Source organism: Podarcis pityusensis (genome assembly GCF_964106645.2).
Source record: "Podarcis pityusensis genome assembly, chromosome: 3".
Classification (NCBI taxonomy): domain Eukaryota; kingdom Metazoa; phylum Chordata; class Lepidosauria; order Squamata; family Lacertidae; genus Podarcis; species Podarcis pityusensis.
In genome coordinates this window covers 69,171,550-69,190,577 of record NC_138026.1, presented here as the reverse complement: position 1 = coordinate 69,190,577, position 19,028 = coordinate 69,171,550, and the positions used below count along the sequence as shown (strand labels likewise).

The 19,028-nt window shown below is 41.4% G+C and overlaps 1 protein-coding gene and 1 long non-coding RNA gene across 3 annotated transcripts in view; one reads left to right on the top strand and one right to left on the bottom strand.

The window, feature by feature from the left end:
* The window catches only part of SYNJ2 (synaptojanin 2), a 55,084-nt gene that overhangs the window by 23,589 nt on the left and 12,467 nt on the right, over positions 1 to 19,028 (bottom strand). For both annotated transcript variants that reach the window (XM_080998363.1, XM_080998362.1), the window contains exons 3-7: positions 17,234 to 17,504; positions 14,021 to 14,246; positions 6,412 to 6,495; positions 4,986 to 5,047; positions 2,693 to 2,789 (exon numbers count right to left, since the gene is read on the bottom strand). In XM_080998363.1, the coding sequence (XP_080854489.1) occupies positions 2,693 to 2,789; positions 4,986 to 5,047; positions 6,412 to 6,495; positions 14,021 to 14,246; positions 17,234 to 17,504 (740 nt within the window). The remainder of the gene's footprint in view (positions 1 to 2,692; positions 2,790 to 4,985; positions 5,048 to 6,411; positions 6,496 to 14,020; positions 14,247 to 17,233; positions 17,505 to 19,028) is intronic.
* LOC308473129 lies at positions 11 to 9,337 on the top strand. Its single transcript, XR_013983925.1, has 3 exons — positions 11 to 1,971; positions 4,829 to 5,021; positions 9,207 to 9,337. It is a non-coding gene; the product is annotated as an uncharacterized lncRNA (long non-coding RNA).

Below are 19,028 nucleotides of genomic sequence, written 5' to 3'. Positions count from 1 at the left end.
CTAATTGCAAAGGAAAGAGACAGAGAGAAAAACCTTTTTGCAGAAAAATATATATGATAATATGCACTGAACTGCTGTTGAACCATTTATACCTAATCATGATGCTTAGTTGTAAATTCAACAATATTCACTGCATATTTTAAAATTCAATTCCCTTAGGTGTTTTTTGTTGTTGCACTAATCAGTACTGCTCAATTTATAACCCAAACTAAGGCCTCAGTTAGACTATGTGGGCCTGTGTCCCACACATCATGTGTCTGCCACATGATGTCTCATAAAGTATTAGTATGTAGTTGTGTGTTGTCAGAATACAGCTGCATGCCAATATGTATTTTGTACTCACAACCTAAATGCCCATTCCTAAGTCTCTCCTATGGATTGGGAGAAATGACAGAGAATAAAAATTACACCTCCCCGCAAAAGGGCATGAAATAATGCAAAAAATAAAAATAAAGTTGTGATCCAGTTCACTATACCAGCTTGAAAGTATGAATAATAGCACATACTCAGGGTGTAATCCTGTGCTGAAGATATCTGAAGTAAGAGGCCACAGAATTCAAAGGAAGCTCTGCTACCTTAGCAAGAATGCAAGAAATGCTGCTGCCCCCCCCCAAAGAAAAATACCAGCAGAAAACACTCCAGGTGCACTGTCAGAAAGCCACATGAGGCAAAGTGCTTATACTGTACATTTATTTAGTGTTTCTACCCTGCCTTTTAAGCTGCATTGCATACAGGGAGAGGTATTGGTGCAAATGTTTCAGATTGAGATATTAAACATGGCTGCATTCTTGCTTCCTGCGTTTGCTCACTTAGAACTATTATCAAGCTCATTTCAAAGTTCAAATGGCCAAGTTCCAAAATAAATTCAGAAGAAGAGGTGCTTCAGGCACTGACGATGTTAAGAACTGCTTATAACTAGAGGAGAGTCATGCTTCCACAGTCTGTTACTGCCGTTGGATCTGTTTCTTTGGTAACTGCCCACACTTCAGTGACTATTTACAGACAGCTGCATTAGGGAGCATACTTGGGAATGATATCAGACTAAACCATTACTATCTCAGCATGAATCATTGTTCAAAGTATTGTGCCCAGTTGTGCAGCTGGGCTACTCATTAACATTACAGAGAAATGACAAATTATCATCTCTAACAGGAATTACAGGTGATACTGAGAGGGAGGATAGGACCTAACAGGGGAATAATACTGACAATGAACTTCAATGCACAGTGGGAGTTTGTGAGGGAGAAGAAGTGGAACCACCTGAGGGCTCAATCCATGCTCATACCTCAACTTCCTCTCCCCATGGGGAAGAAAGTAGAGACTGTAGTGCCTGTATAAATTTTATGGAATGAATGAATGAGGGTTTGGCCAGCACCAGTTGTAGTGGCTAGAGCAGAGTGCCCAGTCTTGGTCAACAGGCTTTGATCAACAGGCGTTGATCTTTGATCAACTTGCTTGTGAGGAACAGTGTCTCCCCCTTGGAGAAGGAGGGAGATACAGCTCAGACACAGCACAGCATCACGTATTTTTGCAAACCACTTAGAGGTTTCATTACAATCAAGTGGTATATCAAAACAATATCAATTGTTAAATATATATATTTTTAATAAAAGGAAGGGGACTTCAGGTCCACCTGGGGTTCCAATTTGAGTCCAATAAATCATTTATTCTAAACTGTGCCCACCTGTCAATTAGGTGACATCACAGTGATGGGCAGGTAATGTCACGTGGTGGGTAACAGTGGAGGTGGCATATGGCTGTGTGCCCTAGTTCACTGTGGGAAGCCAGCATGGACAATGATCACATTGAACACATCCTGCTGTATGTGAGTCTGTGAGAGAGTCTCCTGCAGGGAATGCCTCTGCATACCAGAAGCCTGCAGAAAGCAGGATTGAACTCCCCGTGCAACAGCTGTTGTGTGGGGAGTTGAAATCTGTTCATTATCTCCCTGTACCTGCCAACTCTTAACAGGTGGGCAAAACTACCTATGGGTCAAAGTTTGCCTGCAGGGGGGAAGGAGATAAAAGATCTGGCTTGCCAGGTCAAAAAGGTTCCTCAGGTCTGCCATAGGACAAGGAGGCTGTTGGGTGGGAAGATAAGAGACAATTGCAGTAGTTAAGGGTTTGTGTTCCTCTTTCTTTTCTCAGTGACAAATATGGTTGGAATTTCAAAGGCATACTGCTATTTAATTTTTAAAATATTTAAAATACCAATAATATGATCTGGCAATCTCTGATTTAAGTGGAAATATCCTTCCTTTGGAAATGTTGATGATTTTCAAAAGAACTGATTTTTAAAATATTTTATTTAACAGGGTTTATCATCAGCAGTTATATAAAATATAGCATGCAAGTTGAAATTATCTATAAAACCCAGGTGTTAAAAATCAAGCTAAGTCAATGTTTTCCAAAATAAAATCAGAAATTTTAAAAGCATAAATTGTAAAATAAAATAGCATATTAAAATACATGTCAAATTTACATGTCTGTATAGGCTTAATTAACCAAGAATGGTTTGGTTTATCCGTTTAACTGATGTGCTTACAATGACATTTACAATTGACATTGTGATGGTAATTGCAAAGGCCAGACAGGAATGTCTTTCTAGCAAACATTCATACATACAAACTTTATGAAGTCTCCCAAGAATCCCAGTTATACTAAACAAACATGTCTTTGCTCTTTGTTTTTACCTTGAAAGCCCTGTTGAGGATGTCCTCTCCTCCTTTGCTTCCTAACAGGTTAACAATCACTTGTTTACCATATTGTTCTTTCATGAGCATTATATGCCTGCAAAAGTAGAAACAGATTGCTTTGGTTTCATAAATATTCAACATGATCTCGGGTGAAATCTACCCTAGTAGATTGTGGAAATGTTTTTTTTAAAAAATCGTTTTGAAAAATGCATTGAATTTGCTATAGCTCACAGTTGCCATCTGGCGTCACAGTTGTATATTGCACTTTACAACACATTCAAAATATTTTATTTGCAGCTGTATAGCTGAGTCCTAGAACTCTTCTTAAAACACGTGATGAGGAGCAGGGACGGCCTTAAAAACACACACAACTTTCTCTGAGAAGCATTACAATAGACTGATTCCCTCCTATATCACCTGAGTTGCTCTACCTGTGGGATCTTCATCTATTTGAATAGCCGTTCACCACTCTTTGCACACAGCCTTCTGCCATTTACTTGGCTTTAGTAGTTCCTAAGAGGTTGTGCAAATGCAAGAACAGCTTATTATACAGGTGGGGGTGGGGGAAATCTACTAGTCTTCAAAACCAACTGTGCAATAAAGGTAGAAAATGCACAGTTAACTCTTTTTTTTTTTGGTGGCAGATCAAGATATCTTCCTTCAAGGTATTACTAGTGCTACAAAATATCCCACCCTTTCTAGCACACAAACTGAATTCCCCTCCCTATTCCTGAAAACATGATTCTTCCCTCAACTGAAGCATCCAGCGCTGTTTGAAGTGTTACAAAGAAAAAACCTAAAATTCATTTTTTGTTCCAACTGGGGAGCGGGATGGGTGGGTTTGCAAGCATATGTGTGCATACTATACAAGTGTTTGGCATGTGATGTGTATATGCATGCTTGGTTGAGTCTTGGTTGACCACAAACTTGACATAAGCCAACAGTATGACGCGGCAGCTAAAAAAGCCAATGCAATTCTGGGCTGCATCAATAGGAGTATAGCATCTAGATCAAGGGAAGTAATAGTGCCACTGTATTCTGCTCTGGTCAGACCTCACCTGGAGTACTGTGTCCAGTTCTGGGCACAGGACACTGACAAACTGGAACGTGTCCAGAGGAGGGCAACCAAAATGGTCAAAGGCCTGGAAACGATGCCTTATGAGGAACGGCTAAGGGAGCTGGGCATGTTTAGCCTGGAGAAGAGGAGGTTAAGGGGTGATATGATAGCCATGTTCAAATATATAAAAGGATGTCACATAGAGGAGGGAGAAAGGTTGTTTTCTGCTGCTCCAGAGAAGCGGACACGGAGCAATGGATCCAAACTACAAGAAAGAAGATTCCACCTAAACATTAGGAAGAACTTCCTGACAGTAAGAGCTGTTTGACAGTGGAATTTGCTGCCAAGGAGTGTGGTGGAGTCTCCTTCTTTGGAGGTCTTTAAGCAGAGGCTTGACAACCATATGTCAGGAGTGCTCTGATGGTGTTTCCTGCTTGGCAGGGGGTTGGACTAGATGGCCCTTGTGGTCTCTTCCAACTCTATGATTCTATGATTCTATTCTATGATTCTATGATTCTATGCTGTGTGTGCTGTATGTGTTCACAGTGAGAGTTGCATGTGCACCAGTTCCAGCCAAACCCAAAACCTACTTCTCATTTGGCCCCACCTGTCACTAGTATGTGTACCTTTGGGAGATGAGGGTTAGACTAAAAAAAGGTTTCCTAACGCCAGACCTAAACTCTGATTAAGACAATAATTTCAATAAGCCTAGTAGCGTTACCGTCTTCAGATGTAGCAGCCACAATGCAGACAGCTTCTTTTTCTCCTTAGGGAAACCCCTGACATTTGTCCCTGCTTCACAGCCAGATGCTGGCATAATGACCAGCAGCAGTTTCTGAACAAGAGGGAAGTGGAGAGCAACATGTTGACCCCACAGCCAGTATTTGATCCCTTATATATGGTTAGCTCAGCTGGTTAGAGCCTGGTCTGACGACGCCATGGTTGCATGTTCGATCCCGATATGGGACAGCTGCATATTCCTGCATTGCAGGGGGTTGGACTACCCGATCCACAGGATCCCTTCCAACTCTACAATTCTATCATTCTATGGTTAAGTGTTATGTCTGTACTTGTAGGGATTCAACCAAAAAGCTTCTCATAAAAAGGTGAGTTTTGAAGTGGGATTTGAAAGAAGAAAGATGTGACACCATGAAGATGTTCTGGGAAACCCTGGAATGCAAACAGTAACATCTGATTTTACTGAGTTATCAGCAGCGTCGCAATTAAACCTACTTGTCAAAAGCAGGAGCATTAGCTTCCAGGCCTCTGGTGAGTTTTAGATGATGGGAGCCAACCTAAGTGGATAACAATGAAAAGCAATAATTTTAAATATGAGTCACTAGATGTCTCCCTTTTTCATTCAAAGAAAATGTTCCTTTATTATCTCTTAGCAACCACACTGCCACCCCCATATGGCACTCAAAGCACAAATTACACATTTTATTAGCAAACAACACTGACAAATGAATGCAAAATCATATTAACACCCAGTGAATGGCCATGAGTTCACCTTGCCCAGAATCCTCTTTCTAACTGACCCTCCAGTTGTCAAGGTGAGTTTCCTTTGGGCCACCGATGAATATAACAGGCATAGCTGCTGAGGGAAACACCACTGTATTCATTGCATTCTTGAATCTGTCCCTAACTCACATTCCAGAGCTCATGTAAGCATCTATTCTGCACATACACAGATATAACTGCTGTCTTAAAGCACAGACCATGCCTGAACCACTGCAGTTAAAAAATAAACAAGCAGAAAGAATCAGCTTATAAAAAATATTTGAGCTTACAAAAACAAACAGGTCCAGTTTTGAATAATCAATATTTTTTTAAATATACATATTAAGTTTCAAGTTAACAGCTTTTTTGTATAAACCAGACCATATGATCTTCCAGAGTCATATAGAGATGGAGCCATTCATGATTCAAATAAAGGAGTTATTCTCTAAAAACAGTTTTGATGCAATCTGTACGCATCCATTTCAGGTTGTGGCTGACAAAACTCTGCTTTTGGTGCCTCCCTTTGTCATAGCCAATAGTGCTAGACGGTGGCCTTTATAAGAAGCACTGCATCACAGCACATAAGTTTTGTTTTTTTAAAAAAAACACAACCTCAAATCTCAGCACCTTGAATATTAATGTCTCCAATGTTGGCATAGCAACTTTCAAAGTTACCTTAACCACAGCATCAGGCCTCTTTGACATCTCAGGGGCTGTAAGATAGATCACGTCTCTCTCTACAAGGTCAGAGACAGAGCACCAATACTGGAGAGGGAGATGGGTACTTCCTCCCTGCAACTGGACCCTTGGATGTCCTGGCCCAGTTGATGCCAGAACTCCAACCATCAGTAGGGCCAAAAGGTGGCATGCCAAGGGAGGACCAGGAAGCAGCTTAGATTCAAAGACATCACATCCAGAACCAGGGAGAAAGACAGACATGTTCAGCAGCCCCTCTATCTCTTTATTTTCTTCCCATTATTCCCAGTGGGAAGGAAGCTCTTAAATAATAACTAATCAAAGTGCAAAAAAAGGATGGATAACATTCCTCTGTTCTTGCTTCTGCCTTGACGCTTGGCAGGGCATTTGATATGGTGGTTAAACAGCCTTCAATCCCTCCTCTCGCCTTGGGATTGCAGCCTTAGTGATTTTTGCTATTTACCTGTAGCCCAGGTTGCTCCCAAAATAGTGGAACTGAGCCTCTGATTTGAACAAAGGAAGAAACATCATTGTCCAAATAGATAGTCTACAGAAACAAAAGAGATAAAGCATATTCAGATCAATGCAATTTTTTTGGCCATTTCTCAACTATGTGTATGACTATATTGATTGAAATGCAAAGCTAGATATCACTTCAGCTTGAATGTGAGGTATCTTCAGGTTTGTTTTTTAAAAAAAAATATGGCAAAAATACATGGGAAATAAGACATCTATTTGGACCAAAGAAAATAATATGTGCCATTTAGACAACTGGACAGATTTGAACAGCTAACTTGCTGTTGATATGACAAGTATGAATCTGGGATGGCCAGTCTTTCAACATTAGGGTTTATGTATGTTTAATAGTTGGATGAATGAGAAAGCTTTGGCTGAGGAAGATTTTCAAATCCCTGCAGACTGCAATACAGGAATTTCACTGGCTGCAATGCCCTCTTATATGCAAACAATAAAGGTACATGAGTCCTAAGGTTAAAAGTCTAGTTATTCTAAAATTTAATATAGATTATTATTTTTTTTAAAAATATTAGCTACCCCTGATACATACATGCACGCAGGCAGAATCTCTCTTCTCTCCTGCCCCCCCCCAATCCCCGGAAATGTCACACATATTAGGACCACTCTTGGGTAGCGGTAAGTGGTTGTATTAGCTTCACTTACAACACTTCCTAATTTTTGTTAATTACACATTGTGCCTTGGCAACATGTTAAGTAACAAAAAGTCTGAGGACCATCAGGGAAACAAAATAGTTGGGCTGACTAACTTGGTATTCATCTCCTTTCCCATGATGAATTCACTATTTTTCTTCCCCTCCCTAACCACTTTTATTTTTGTGATGATCTGTAAAAAAATTTTTTTATCTCAGAATGAACAGTATCACCAATACTTATTTATTTACTACATTTATATCCGCCTTTCATCCAGGGAGTTCAGGTAGTGTATACACTTCTCCATTTTATCCTAACAACCCTGTAAGGTAGGTTACGGCTGAAAGATTCTGACAGACCCAAGGTCACTTGGCGGCCTTCACCACACTGGTTGTATGGATGGATGGCTGTGAGTGCCTGTGTCTTTGCCTCCCCCAGTACCCATATCCAATTTTAGGCCAGCTAAAAGCCGAGATGAAGCTTCGGATAGCAAGGCACGGCCCTGGAAAGAACAGCACAATGGCAAACTTAACAGCGTTGGCCTATATTTAGCAATTAAATCCTGGCCCGTTTCCACCTGCGATATATAATAGTGGTGTCATTGTTCATCACAATGAGCTTTCAGCAAAGAAAGGGTATCAGACAAGTCACCCAAGAGCCTTCTTTTATAAGCACGCTGCATTGCTCAGGATGAAGGCAGACAGCTGGATCAGCACCAATGCCCATAGGGGAAATGTGAACACAAGGACCATCACTGGTTTGAACAGTATAACTGCACTTAATTAATGGAGTTCATGAATATGGTGGATGCCAGAGTGCTCATGATGGGCAAGTCCCATCTCATCAAGGGAATTTTCTATTTCCTTCCTTTTAATAAGGATACTATGAGAAAATGCCCAGGACCACACACAGGTTTGTGCTCTCTTCTGACCACTGAAGCAGCTCCAAATATTACAACGGCTGCTGTAATCCCGGCTGCTGCTGAAGCAGCATTTCCCCACAGCAGATATGTAACATGTGCACATCATGCACAAGTGAACACCCGTCTTTTGCACACTTTAAATGCCATTTTTTAAAGTGATGGGAAAGGTAGGAATTGCTAAATCAAACACTTCTTTGGGCACATGAATCACACTGAACAAACTAAATGCCTTAGGTGGAGGCAGGGGGGAAGAAAGGGAGGGGAATCTGAATTAACTTCTATTTTTCTGTAAGAAATCCCGTAAAGGAAATCCCATTCTTCCCCTGTGTTCATATGCCACAGAAGGAAAACTTTAGGCTCTTTCTGGAGATATGTAAAAGAATGTGAAAGAGTCTACCAATGGATCTGGAAGCTGCTTGCCTTAGATGGCTGCTAGGTCTATTTGCTCAGTATTGTCAACACTATCTAGCAGACGCTCTCCAGGGTTTTGAGACAAGAGTCTTTCCCAGCAAATCCTACCTAGAGATGCCAGAGATGGAACCCGAGTCTTTCAACATGCAAACCAAGTGCCCTACTGCAGGACCCTGAGTGGGAAAATGGCACTCTTCCCCAGTGGCAAAGCTAACCCTGGTGCGGGGGCGTGTCCTGGAGCCGGGGATGGGGCGATCTGCCCATGGGGGTGGGGCAAGCCTCTCTGACACTTGGAACCTCTCCGCCACCTCCCCCTCAGCTGTAGGGCAACTGAGGGAGAGGCAGTAGGCAGACGCAAGTCCCACGCTGCTGTTTTAGGCAGCGCGGAACCTGCAGGTGCCTAAGCCACCACGTCACTCCTAAAAAAATTCGTGAACCCATTTTTTAAAAAACTCAATTTTGTCAACCCCCCCTCATTGATGACACCCGGGGTGGACCGGACCCCCTTCCTCCGCCACTGCTCTTCCCTCCCCCCCCCCCCCCGCTGGCAGCCCCAATTTCATATGACCTGCACCCTGGTTGTCAAATGCCTCCCCACCCCAACTTCTTTCAGTTCTCAGTCTTGCAGTTTTGTGTGTTCCTGCTAGTTTTATCAGGCTTGTAAACTAAAATGGCCAAATAAGTTAAAACGTTAAGTGTTGGCTTAGAAAGCAAAAAGACTTGAAATTGGTTTGTTTTCTTTTCTTCGCCTGTTGCAGTGAGTCATTTCCAGCCACCAAAAAAAGAAAAAAAAGAAGAAGAGATGACTCATAGCCAAGCTGAAATGCCAGAAGGCTAACTCAGTGGGAGACAAAGGAATACCATTTATGTATAAAAGAGCTGCCTGGAGATAAAGCTAATTGTTTCTTTCTCTCCTGAAACCAGGGGAAAATGTCAGAACTAATGCAATGTAAAGGGGTCAGAGAGCCTTCCCTCAGCATCCAGGTTCCTGGGGTGCCATTTATTCATGAAAGGGAAGAGCCAGCATGTCATTATGAAGCAAGTGGAAACAATTTTTTCTCCACTGAATTAGAAGCAGCCAAGTTATTACTTCATCACTGATTATCCAGTAGTCTGCTAAGAAAGCAGGAGAGATTTTCCTCCTAGGCTTGTGCATTCCAAACTGGACTGGATTTCAGCCATTCTGAGGTACAGTCCTGTTTGGAAAGAGTGAAGCGGCTGCGAGTGATGCATATATAAGTGAATGAGAAAGAGGCTGGGGGGGGGGGAGGTGGTGACTTCACCCAATGCCTCTTTTGCTAGTTCCAGAGAGAAAGATTCTCGCTAGCTCTATCTAGCTTCCTTCTCTCAGCTTAATATTTAGGGCATGTTTTGGGTGTGTTTTAAGCCAGAATGCCAACTATTGCTACCACATGGATACATGCCACTTTCCAATGTCAGCATTAGAAAAAGCGTTTCTGCTGACTCTTTAGGTGACCCATACCTTTCCCAGATCTATGTTTACAAGAGGATAGCAAGTGCAGATTTATTTTTCTTCTGGGTCTGCATAAATAACCATCTCATACCTATCAACTATCACTCTCTGCCAAGGAAGTGGGGCAAGCAGTAATGTGAGCATACCCTAATAGTCACTGCCCCATGTGCAGATGAGAGCTTCACTAATAGAGGTTCTGGGGAGATTCAAAGGATGGGAAACAAAAAAGTAAACAAAAAAGTTAATGCAAAAACAATGTAAATATGTGGCTAGAAATGCAGGGGGGGGGGGGAAATGACCTCACTGCATTTTAAGCTGTTTATATGAATACCCCCCTAGACAAGATGGAGCCAATTATCATGTTTTGATAGCCTAGTTCCAGAATGACCACATGATTAAGTCCCCAGTTACAAGAGATTCAATATCTTCACTCCTTCCAAAATTTAAGTCGTGTCATTCCTGTACCGGTGATCCAGGTTAAAAATGGTACTCATTACTATTTCTAAAGTAAAATTTATATTCCATATTAAAGTGACTGAATGAAGTTCCATGGAACAAAAATACAGAGCTCCATTATTCACTCAAGTGCACTGAGCAGCAAAGGCATAATCACTCCTTTTTCTCCATGCCCTTTTTCCAGTTTCAAATATCTCCTAACATAAATATAAGGATAAATTGAATCTATAAAGGAAGCAATGCTTTCCAGCAGTGGTGGGGAACCTCTGGCCTGCAAACCTTATTAAGACTGGCAGGCCTCTGCACTTGGCCTGCAAGGCCATTTTGGTCAAGCCGTGCCCACCTGCCCTACATATATATGGCATCAGGTGCGGCATCAGTTGCGGAGCAGGTTAAGATGCAGCTCTATGCTGATTACAAAGCCTTGTGCCCTTGCAAGTGTGTCTGTGAAGTGTCAGTGTTTGCAAATGTACAGAGTTTCATAGGCTCTGCCCATCAGCTGATGGGCAGAGCTTGCAAAACATTATGCCTTTCCCCACTTGATTTGATTTCAAACCATGTGGGCAAAGGAAAATGCTTCAGGTGATGTCATGGTGACATCAGGTAAATGACAGGTGAATGGTCCACAGGGGACAGGTCACTGCAGCATCCAGCCCCCCACCCACCGCAAACTGGAAATGATTCTCCATCCCTGCTCGGCAATCATTCTCAAGCGTCAGCAAACAACTGCTAATCCCTTTGGTCTGTCCTCAATTGTCCAACATTGAGCTTCTTTGCATGGCCTTGGCTTCAACTATTATGAGAGAGGGAGAAAAATGCAACTGATAGCTGCCAACAGCCTTATCCTTCATGAGGATGCTTAGCCTTCAAGGCTGATACAATGGCGAGTTGGACAATAAACATGAGAAATCCCTTGCAGAAATCCAACGCTTCTATACAATTTTTAACCCCTGAAGAGAAGTGCAGGTGTTCTTGCAATGTGACAATAGTGATACCCGACAGTATGCAAACTATATTTCAGTCACTGTATCCCAGGCAACAGGAGCCTTAACGCTGAAAATCATCGTCAGCTCCCTTCCTCCTACTCCAGGCCTCAAATTATCTTAGCATCATATAAACAGTGCTTTTATTTGACTTGTCTTATTTGAACATTAGCATGCACAGAGGAAATCATGTTCGCTACATAACTAAAAAAGAGAGAAAATAATAATGCCGAGATCCCCATAACATTATCAAGGCTGAGAGCCAGGCAGGTGTAGAGGTTAGAGTGTTGGACCAGGGACCAGAGAGACCAGGGACTGAATCTGCACTCGGGCATGAAGCTCACTGGGTGACCTTGGGGGAGCCGCAATGTCTCAGCCCAGCCTACCTCACAGGGTTGTTGCAAGGATAAAATGGGGAGGGGAAAGAACCATGTATGTCACATTGAGCTCCTGGGAGAAAAGGTGGGATACAAATGTAGGGAATAATAAATAACTAAAACTGTCTGGAAAATTATAAAAGCTACTGCAATGTACATGCAGCCTGCAACCCATAAGTCAGGCACTAGTAGAACAAGATTCCATGTGCTCTTTTTCCCTTTTGCAAAATGATTAAGTATGTTGTATGAATATAGGTACAGTTTGCCTTTTATATGCAAGCATTTGAATAAAAAAGTTGTTTATGATGCCAGTAAGGTCTATAAAATCAGCACGTTGTGATTAAAGTTATCACCTGTCCTTTTGAGTAGAGAGACATACAAAACGACATGTTAGCTCCTCATCCATCATAACAAGAAAGCCATTCCTCACAAAAGAATGTATTTCTTAGTCATTAGAAATAAAATGGTATGGTGCTGTCAGTCCTTTCTGTTTTGCTTTCTTGCATTGTTTGTTGAAAGGCTTTTCATAGGCCACAAGTCCAACAAACATAGGTGCCATTTGGATCTCAAGGTTGTGGGTTCAAGCCTCACGTTGGGCAAAAGATTCCTGCATTGCAGGGGCTTGGCCTAGATGACCCTCATGGTCCCCTCCAACGCTACAATTCTATGATTCTATTATAATTCTTCAGTTTCCATAACAATGCTAAGGAAATGTCTAGTATCCTTCCCAGTTTTTCTCTTTAAGACAGTAGGTGCATGAACATCACTCGACAGCTTCATTTTTAGTGAGTAGCATTTCAATCCCGGATCAGCAAACACTACCCCTTGCCAGAGTTCCCCAACAGCGCATTTTCTCTTTCTTACTTACCCCCCCCCCCCGAAACAACTATCTATCTTCTAGCACATTGCATACCACAGCATCATTTCTTATGCAGATGGTATCTCAATAGCTAGATACCAAAAGGAACATTTGGACAGAGCTTAAGCATAAGCTAACTAGAGATCTGTCCTCCCTGACACACTACCCCAGTTTGGATGCAATGAAAATCTCTAGTTAGTCTAAACAGGAAGTGTCTGTTTCTAATCCTCTCCTCATGGCCACGCCAGAGGAGGGAAGAAGAGAAGAGGTTTGCTACTGCTCATGCATATACTGTTAAAACATGGTTTAGTATTATTATCTGCAAAATAGGCCTCTCAGTTACACTGTGAAAACAAGGCCCCAACAGCAAAGTATTTCAAATCATTAGCTTAATGAGACAGATTATAATGATGGTGGTGGTGATGATAATTCCTTCTTTAGCTGTAAGAGGAAATAATGCTGCCAAATAATTAGATATATGTATAGAAGGCAGGGCCATCAATACTTCTTAGCCAGAAAGCTAACCCCCAATGCTCAGGGGTGTGACTAAAGATAGGCTTATACTTTTGCCCTCTTGCACTGTGCTGTCACTGAAGAATGCAGGGATCCAGTCACAGGGAAAAGGGTTAATTGAACCACCTGCCTGGTAGTTATGGTATCACGGTGACAAACATTACACTCTTGATGACAGGAATTCATGATTTATTTTTGTTTTAAAGCAGAAGAAAGGATAACGGAGAAGAGATTGACACAAAAGCAATATATGATCATTTCAAAATCAAACCCTGCACCATAATTAAAAAATAAATTGCCTTTTACGATACCACAGGAAAATGGCTAAAATATGTCATAAAATACACTTTACATTTTCGAGTGGGTTGGTGTTAGTGTCCTTGTGAACACAAATAAACTCATATTTCCCTTTACCTGTACATGAGATGTTTGGTATGGACTATTAAAGCTTCAGGAAAGAATCTCTGATTAGAACCTAGTCCAGTCCACAATCCCTATGGGGAAAGTGTGTGATAATGAACAAGAAGAATTTATTTTGCTTCTATTCTTCCCCACTCAGGGATTTTTTTTTAATGTACTGAAAAATCACACTCCCACCCCCCAACCGCAGAATACACAAGCTCTCAACTGTAAATCAAATGGGGGGGGGAATGCAAACTCCAAGCCAAACAAATTGAAGAGGAGGGAATGGAGTGGGTGTATTCTTCTGTAGACATGTGTAATGAACAAAAAGGAAAAAAGCAGAGTTAATGAATATACCGTGGGCGGTTAGACACTACTTCTGAAAAGCGCTTGCTAGCTTCTCTCATGTCACTTGTCACTGTGAAAGATGTCATCCTGATCCCTCAACTGCCACCCCACTTTGTGTAAATGCAATCAATTATTTAGAGACATGGGATCCAGCCCTTACCTGCTCCGTCTCAGCAAAGTTAGAAACGTGGCCATCATCATTGACTCCTCGTATGTGAAACCGGGCACCAGCTCTCTCGCAGCTGATCCGGGAGATGAGACAGGCCTTTGCCTTCTTGTGAGAAGCGTACAGAGTGCGAATGTCCACCACACCACAGATCACTTTTAACAGCCAATCAGAGCAATTCACCTGGTAGTGTTTAAAGGGGACATGCAGTAGCTGGTTCCTGCAAGATTCAATAATAATCACTCACTAGGTGCACTATATATTATTAACAAAGCTAACTTTAAAGTATTATCCCTTGGTAAGGTTTTATAATTTATTTGAGTTCAAGCTACAAGGCACTGGAAGGATTCCAGTCTTGCTTGTTTCTTATCAGAACGCCAATATTACAGTGAAGATAAACCTTGGGAAATATTCTGTTAAGGTAGCAACTCACAGAACCACAGACATTTTAATAGGAGGATTTCACAGTTCAGGTTGTGACCTGAAAAACTGCAGCGCAGGTTCAATAGTTTTTAGTTAGGAAATCCTTGCTTGCAATCAAATCTGAAAAAAATAAATGTAGTGCAACTTTACCACAATGTGTGGTAAAGTTGCATAACTTGTGACCAACCAAGCTGAATTCAGCCCATCAGATATTTTGGCCTTGAAAGATCCTGTTTTTACTGTTGTAATCAGGCAGAATCTCCCCATGCCCTGGGCTTACAATTACTATATTAATATATGTAATCTTCCAGGATCATAAATATTAAAAAACTTTGGGCTGTATTCAGTTGTGGTTTTGCCTTAATGGATGCACCCAATTTTTGCCAACGTCTCTAACACACTTAAATTTCCCTAAAAGCTGTTCCTTGGGATCATGTAATCCTCCAGAACAGAATGGGACACAGCAGTAGGGAAGGCAGTGAATATTGGGTGCCTTGCCTCGCCAGGAACAGAAGTACATTTTGCTAAGACAAAGCTACCATTAGATACCACTCAAAAAGTCTACAGCTATTGTTGGATTTCCCAGCACTACTGAAAGGAAATATAACCAGTAAAGGCAATGTAGTCACTTCTGCATCTGACTATGTTTAATATTCCATACTGTTTGTCTGCCAATATGAATATATATATATTTGGATAGAAGCTACTTACTACTCAGTCAGACTAATTCATTAAATACAATTTCCTTTGAATGAAGTCAGCAGTTCTCTGTGAAAGTATATTCTGTACTGATATCACTCTTGCAAGCCATTTGCATCCCAAAATGCCACCACATAATGCAGATAGTGGGCACGATCCAGGTAAAAGTTGCATGCTTTTAAAAAGTCCCACTGATTTCAGTTAAGTATATAACTTAAATCTCTCCCATTTAAACCAGCGGGACTTTTGGCCAAATTGTGTCAAATGCATTTAGGAGAACTGAGTCAAGAAAAATTACACAAAATCTGTTTTGAATATATTTAGGTCTATTAATCAACATGCCAAAATTGATTAGATGAGCCCTGATGGAACAGACTGGACTTCCCCACCCTTGTACCCTCCAGGTGTTTTGGACTCAACTCAGCACCAGCCAGCATGTCCAAAAGCATGGGATGATGGGAGTTGCAGTCTGAAACATTTAGAGAGCACCAGATTGGGAAACGCTGGGTCAGACCAAATAGCCATCTTGCCCAGGATCCTGCTTCCCACAGCAGTCCTGCTGGGTCTCAGAGAAGCCCAGAAGTGGGTCATGGAAACACCAGCATCGGTACACCTCTGAACCCAGCTGCTGGGGATCACAAATGGGAGAGTGCTCTTGGGTTCATGGTCTCATTGCAGGCTTCCCATTGGCATTTGGTTGTCCAATGTGAGAATGCGATGCTGGATGTGATAGCTCTTTGGTCTGATGCAGCAGAGCTGTCCTGATGCTCTTATTGGCATAATGGAACCCTGAAGGCCACATGGAGAGTGCCATATACAGCAGTAATTATGATGGTGTATTCAGCTGTCATGTCTAGTACCCAGGAGAATGTTCACTCGATCTGTTGCCCACCTTCGCTTTGTGACTATGTGTCAAGCAAAACTCGTCAAGAAAAATAAGAGCTAAGTATCCCGAAAGCCTTTAACAAGTTCAGAACTGCAGTATCATCTACAGTACATGTACAACAACAACAAAACTTTGGCCGAGATAGCTTGGTGCCAGGGCATTTAAATCTTAGTTAGATAAATAATTCATGCAGGCTTACATTGACATAGGCCTGCCCCATCATCCCAATTCAATTATTTTTCACTGGGCTTTATATTTACCTTCAATGGGCTGCAAGAGGAGCGTCATGCACAGAAGCAGATGCTAACTTTCATTTTGCTTGGTATCATTATCACTGCATACATTATGCAGAAGTTGCCATTTATTATTTAAAATGTTGAAAATAAAATGTATTGATCTTCTCTATTTAACAAAAAAAAAAATTAAATTTGCACATTTACAAGTTGCAGGTACTCGGGATTTGCTTAAAGTGAGGTGTAAACACTCAGAAATGGTTGCTTCACAAATATTTAGGCATCCAGGATTGGTTCACATACACAGCAGGGCCCAAGGGCAAATCTCAGGCTCACAAACTCTGATTCACATGAAAGATTCCATTCACCAAGGGGAGGGGAAGCATGTGAGCCTGCAATTCACTATTGTGCCCTGCCACTTACAGAGCCAATGTGGTGCAGTGATTAACGTGTTGGACTAGGACCTGGGAGAACAGGTTTGAAATCCCCACTTGGCCATGAAGTTCACTTGGTGGCCTTGGGCCAGTCATTGCCTCTTAGTCTAACTTTCCTCATAGGGTTGCAATGGGGATTAGATGATGAGGGGGGAGAAACATCTACAACACCTTGAGTTCCCTGGAGAAAAAAGTGGGATGTAAATGCAATAATAAATTTAACAACCCAGCACACCTGAGCTATGTGTGAACCAGCTCTTAAAGCCTTTTATACATTGGCAATCCAATCCAATATAAGTTTCGCTAAGTTTAGTGGGAATTATTCCCATATATATTATATTTAGAAATATGACATTTTTCCTTCCACAAAAGGACACTCTCTAGCTATAATAGCAATGCATTTATTGCTAATGCTTTAGAAGATCCCAAAAGGATTCCAGTCCTTCATGAAGCAGAAATCCACATGGATTTGAAGTCTAGGACATATTAGCTAAGGACTGACCAAATATAGGATGTAACATATTGCACTTACCAGAAGAATGAGTTTGCAGTTCCATAGTTGTTATCACCCTGTTTTTGGGCTCGGACAGTGATATCAAAATTTGACCCTGCATTTGGCCAAGAAAAATAAAACACCCCAGAATTAAGAATTTTCTTCAAGGCAGAAACACGATCTTCCTCCTTAGTTTCTTCCTGGAGAGGACAGAATTCTGTTGTCGTGATTCTGTAAACTTCAGCATCAAGTATTTTCCCCACTGACGCACAGCCTGTCACAAGGACCAGAAAATGAAGGGTGGTGTTGCCTAGAAAATGACAGACACATTAGAATTACATGGGGATACAAATGCTTACTCCATTCTAGACATTTTCTGTAAAGGCAGCCTGTCAATACAGTGGTACCTCGGGTTACAGACGCTTCAGGTTACAGACTCTGCTAACCCATAAATAGTACCTCGGGTTAAGAACTTTGCTTCAGGATGAGAACAGAAATCATGCGGCAGCAGTGTGGCAGCAGCGGGAGGCCCCATTAGCTAAAGTTGTACCTCAGGTTAAGAACAGTTTCAGGTTAAGAACGGACCTACAGAATGAATTAAGTTCTTAACCCGAGGTATCACTGTATCTCATAAATATGTTTTGTTTGGTTGTTGTTTTTTTGTTTCAGAAGGTGACAATGTCAAGTTGATACCAGATTAAATTCATTGGTCTGGGACTAATTGTAGGTATGGCAGAAACCTATGTTGGCATGATTAAATGTGTAAATTTGTGAAAGGAAAACATTTCTCACATAGAACATACAAGTATGAACAGAAATATTGCATTAACTGCCAACTCAGCCATCCTCATTGCTGTACAAGGAGAAAATCTAGTCTAAGGGCATGATCTCATCAGCTGTTCCTCCCCCCCAAGCTGGGGAACATCTGGGGCAGGAAAGGAGTATTTTGTGAAAAAGGTACTTATTCCCTCCACAGTATCCATCATAATATCTGAAAATATATGGCAGGAGAAACATTGCTCTTAACAAGTTGGCCACCTGGAATGACAAGCAAGAGCACTTATTTGTGACTGAATCCACTCTCAGGAGACATCTACGACTGCTGTTTCAAGCGGCAAGCTCATAAAAGTCAATCTGTGAGCTCCTCTATTAGGTACTTAAGCTTTGGTTCAAGTCAGTTCTACTCCTAACAGTGAGTCTGTGGGTCAGTCAATCACAATGCTATGTCTAAAATACAATTTCATAGCTAAATAAAATGTTTTATAAAAAAAATAACAAGCAAAAAACTAACCAACATAGCTGGTCTAAGAGGCATGACAACATTCAGATATTTTGCCACTTGCTTGATAATAAATGTGAAAGGCCTCTCAAGGGAAATGCTCATAAAGGATGCTAAGGGTCAATCAGAAAAATGTCTTGTAACGGGATGCATTATTTAAGACATATAGAAAACACAGGTAGTCCAGATGTTGATAGACTCCCAACTCTAATCAGCTCCAGCCAGCACAGACAATGGGCAGGAATTATGGAAGCTGTAGTCTAACACTAACTGCTGGTTATCTTGGAGTAAAAGAAGAATGCCTATTCTTCTTTTGATGAGGCACTAAATAGAAAATAAGAGGTCTGCTGTCATTCAGCCATAGCTTCAAAAGCAAAAAAAAAAAAAAAAAGGAGCTTCCACAAGAAAGGTTGGAAATGCAAATTTAAGTCCAGCAAGTAAACCCACAGTTTATTCCCCACTGGATAGCTCATTTTGAATATTTATGCCATGATTCCAGCTGTGCTTAGCACCTTCCAATTTGCATTGCTGACTGTTTCAATAACCAAGAAAAGT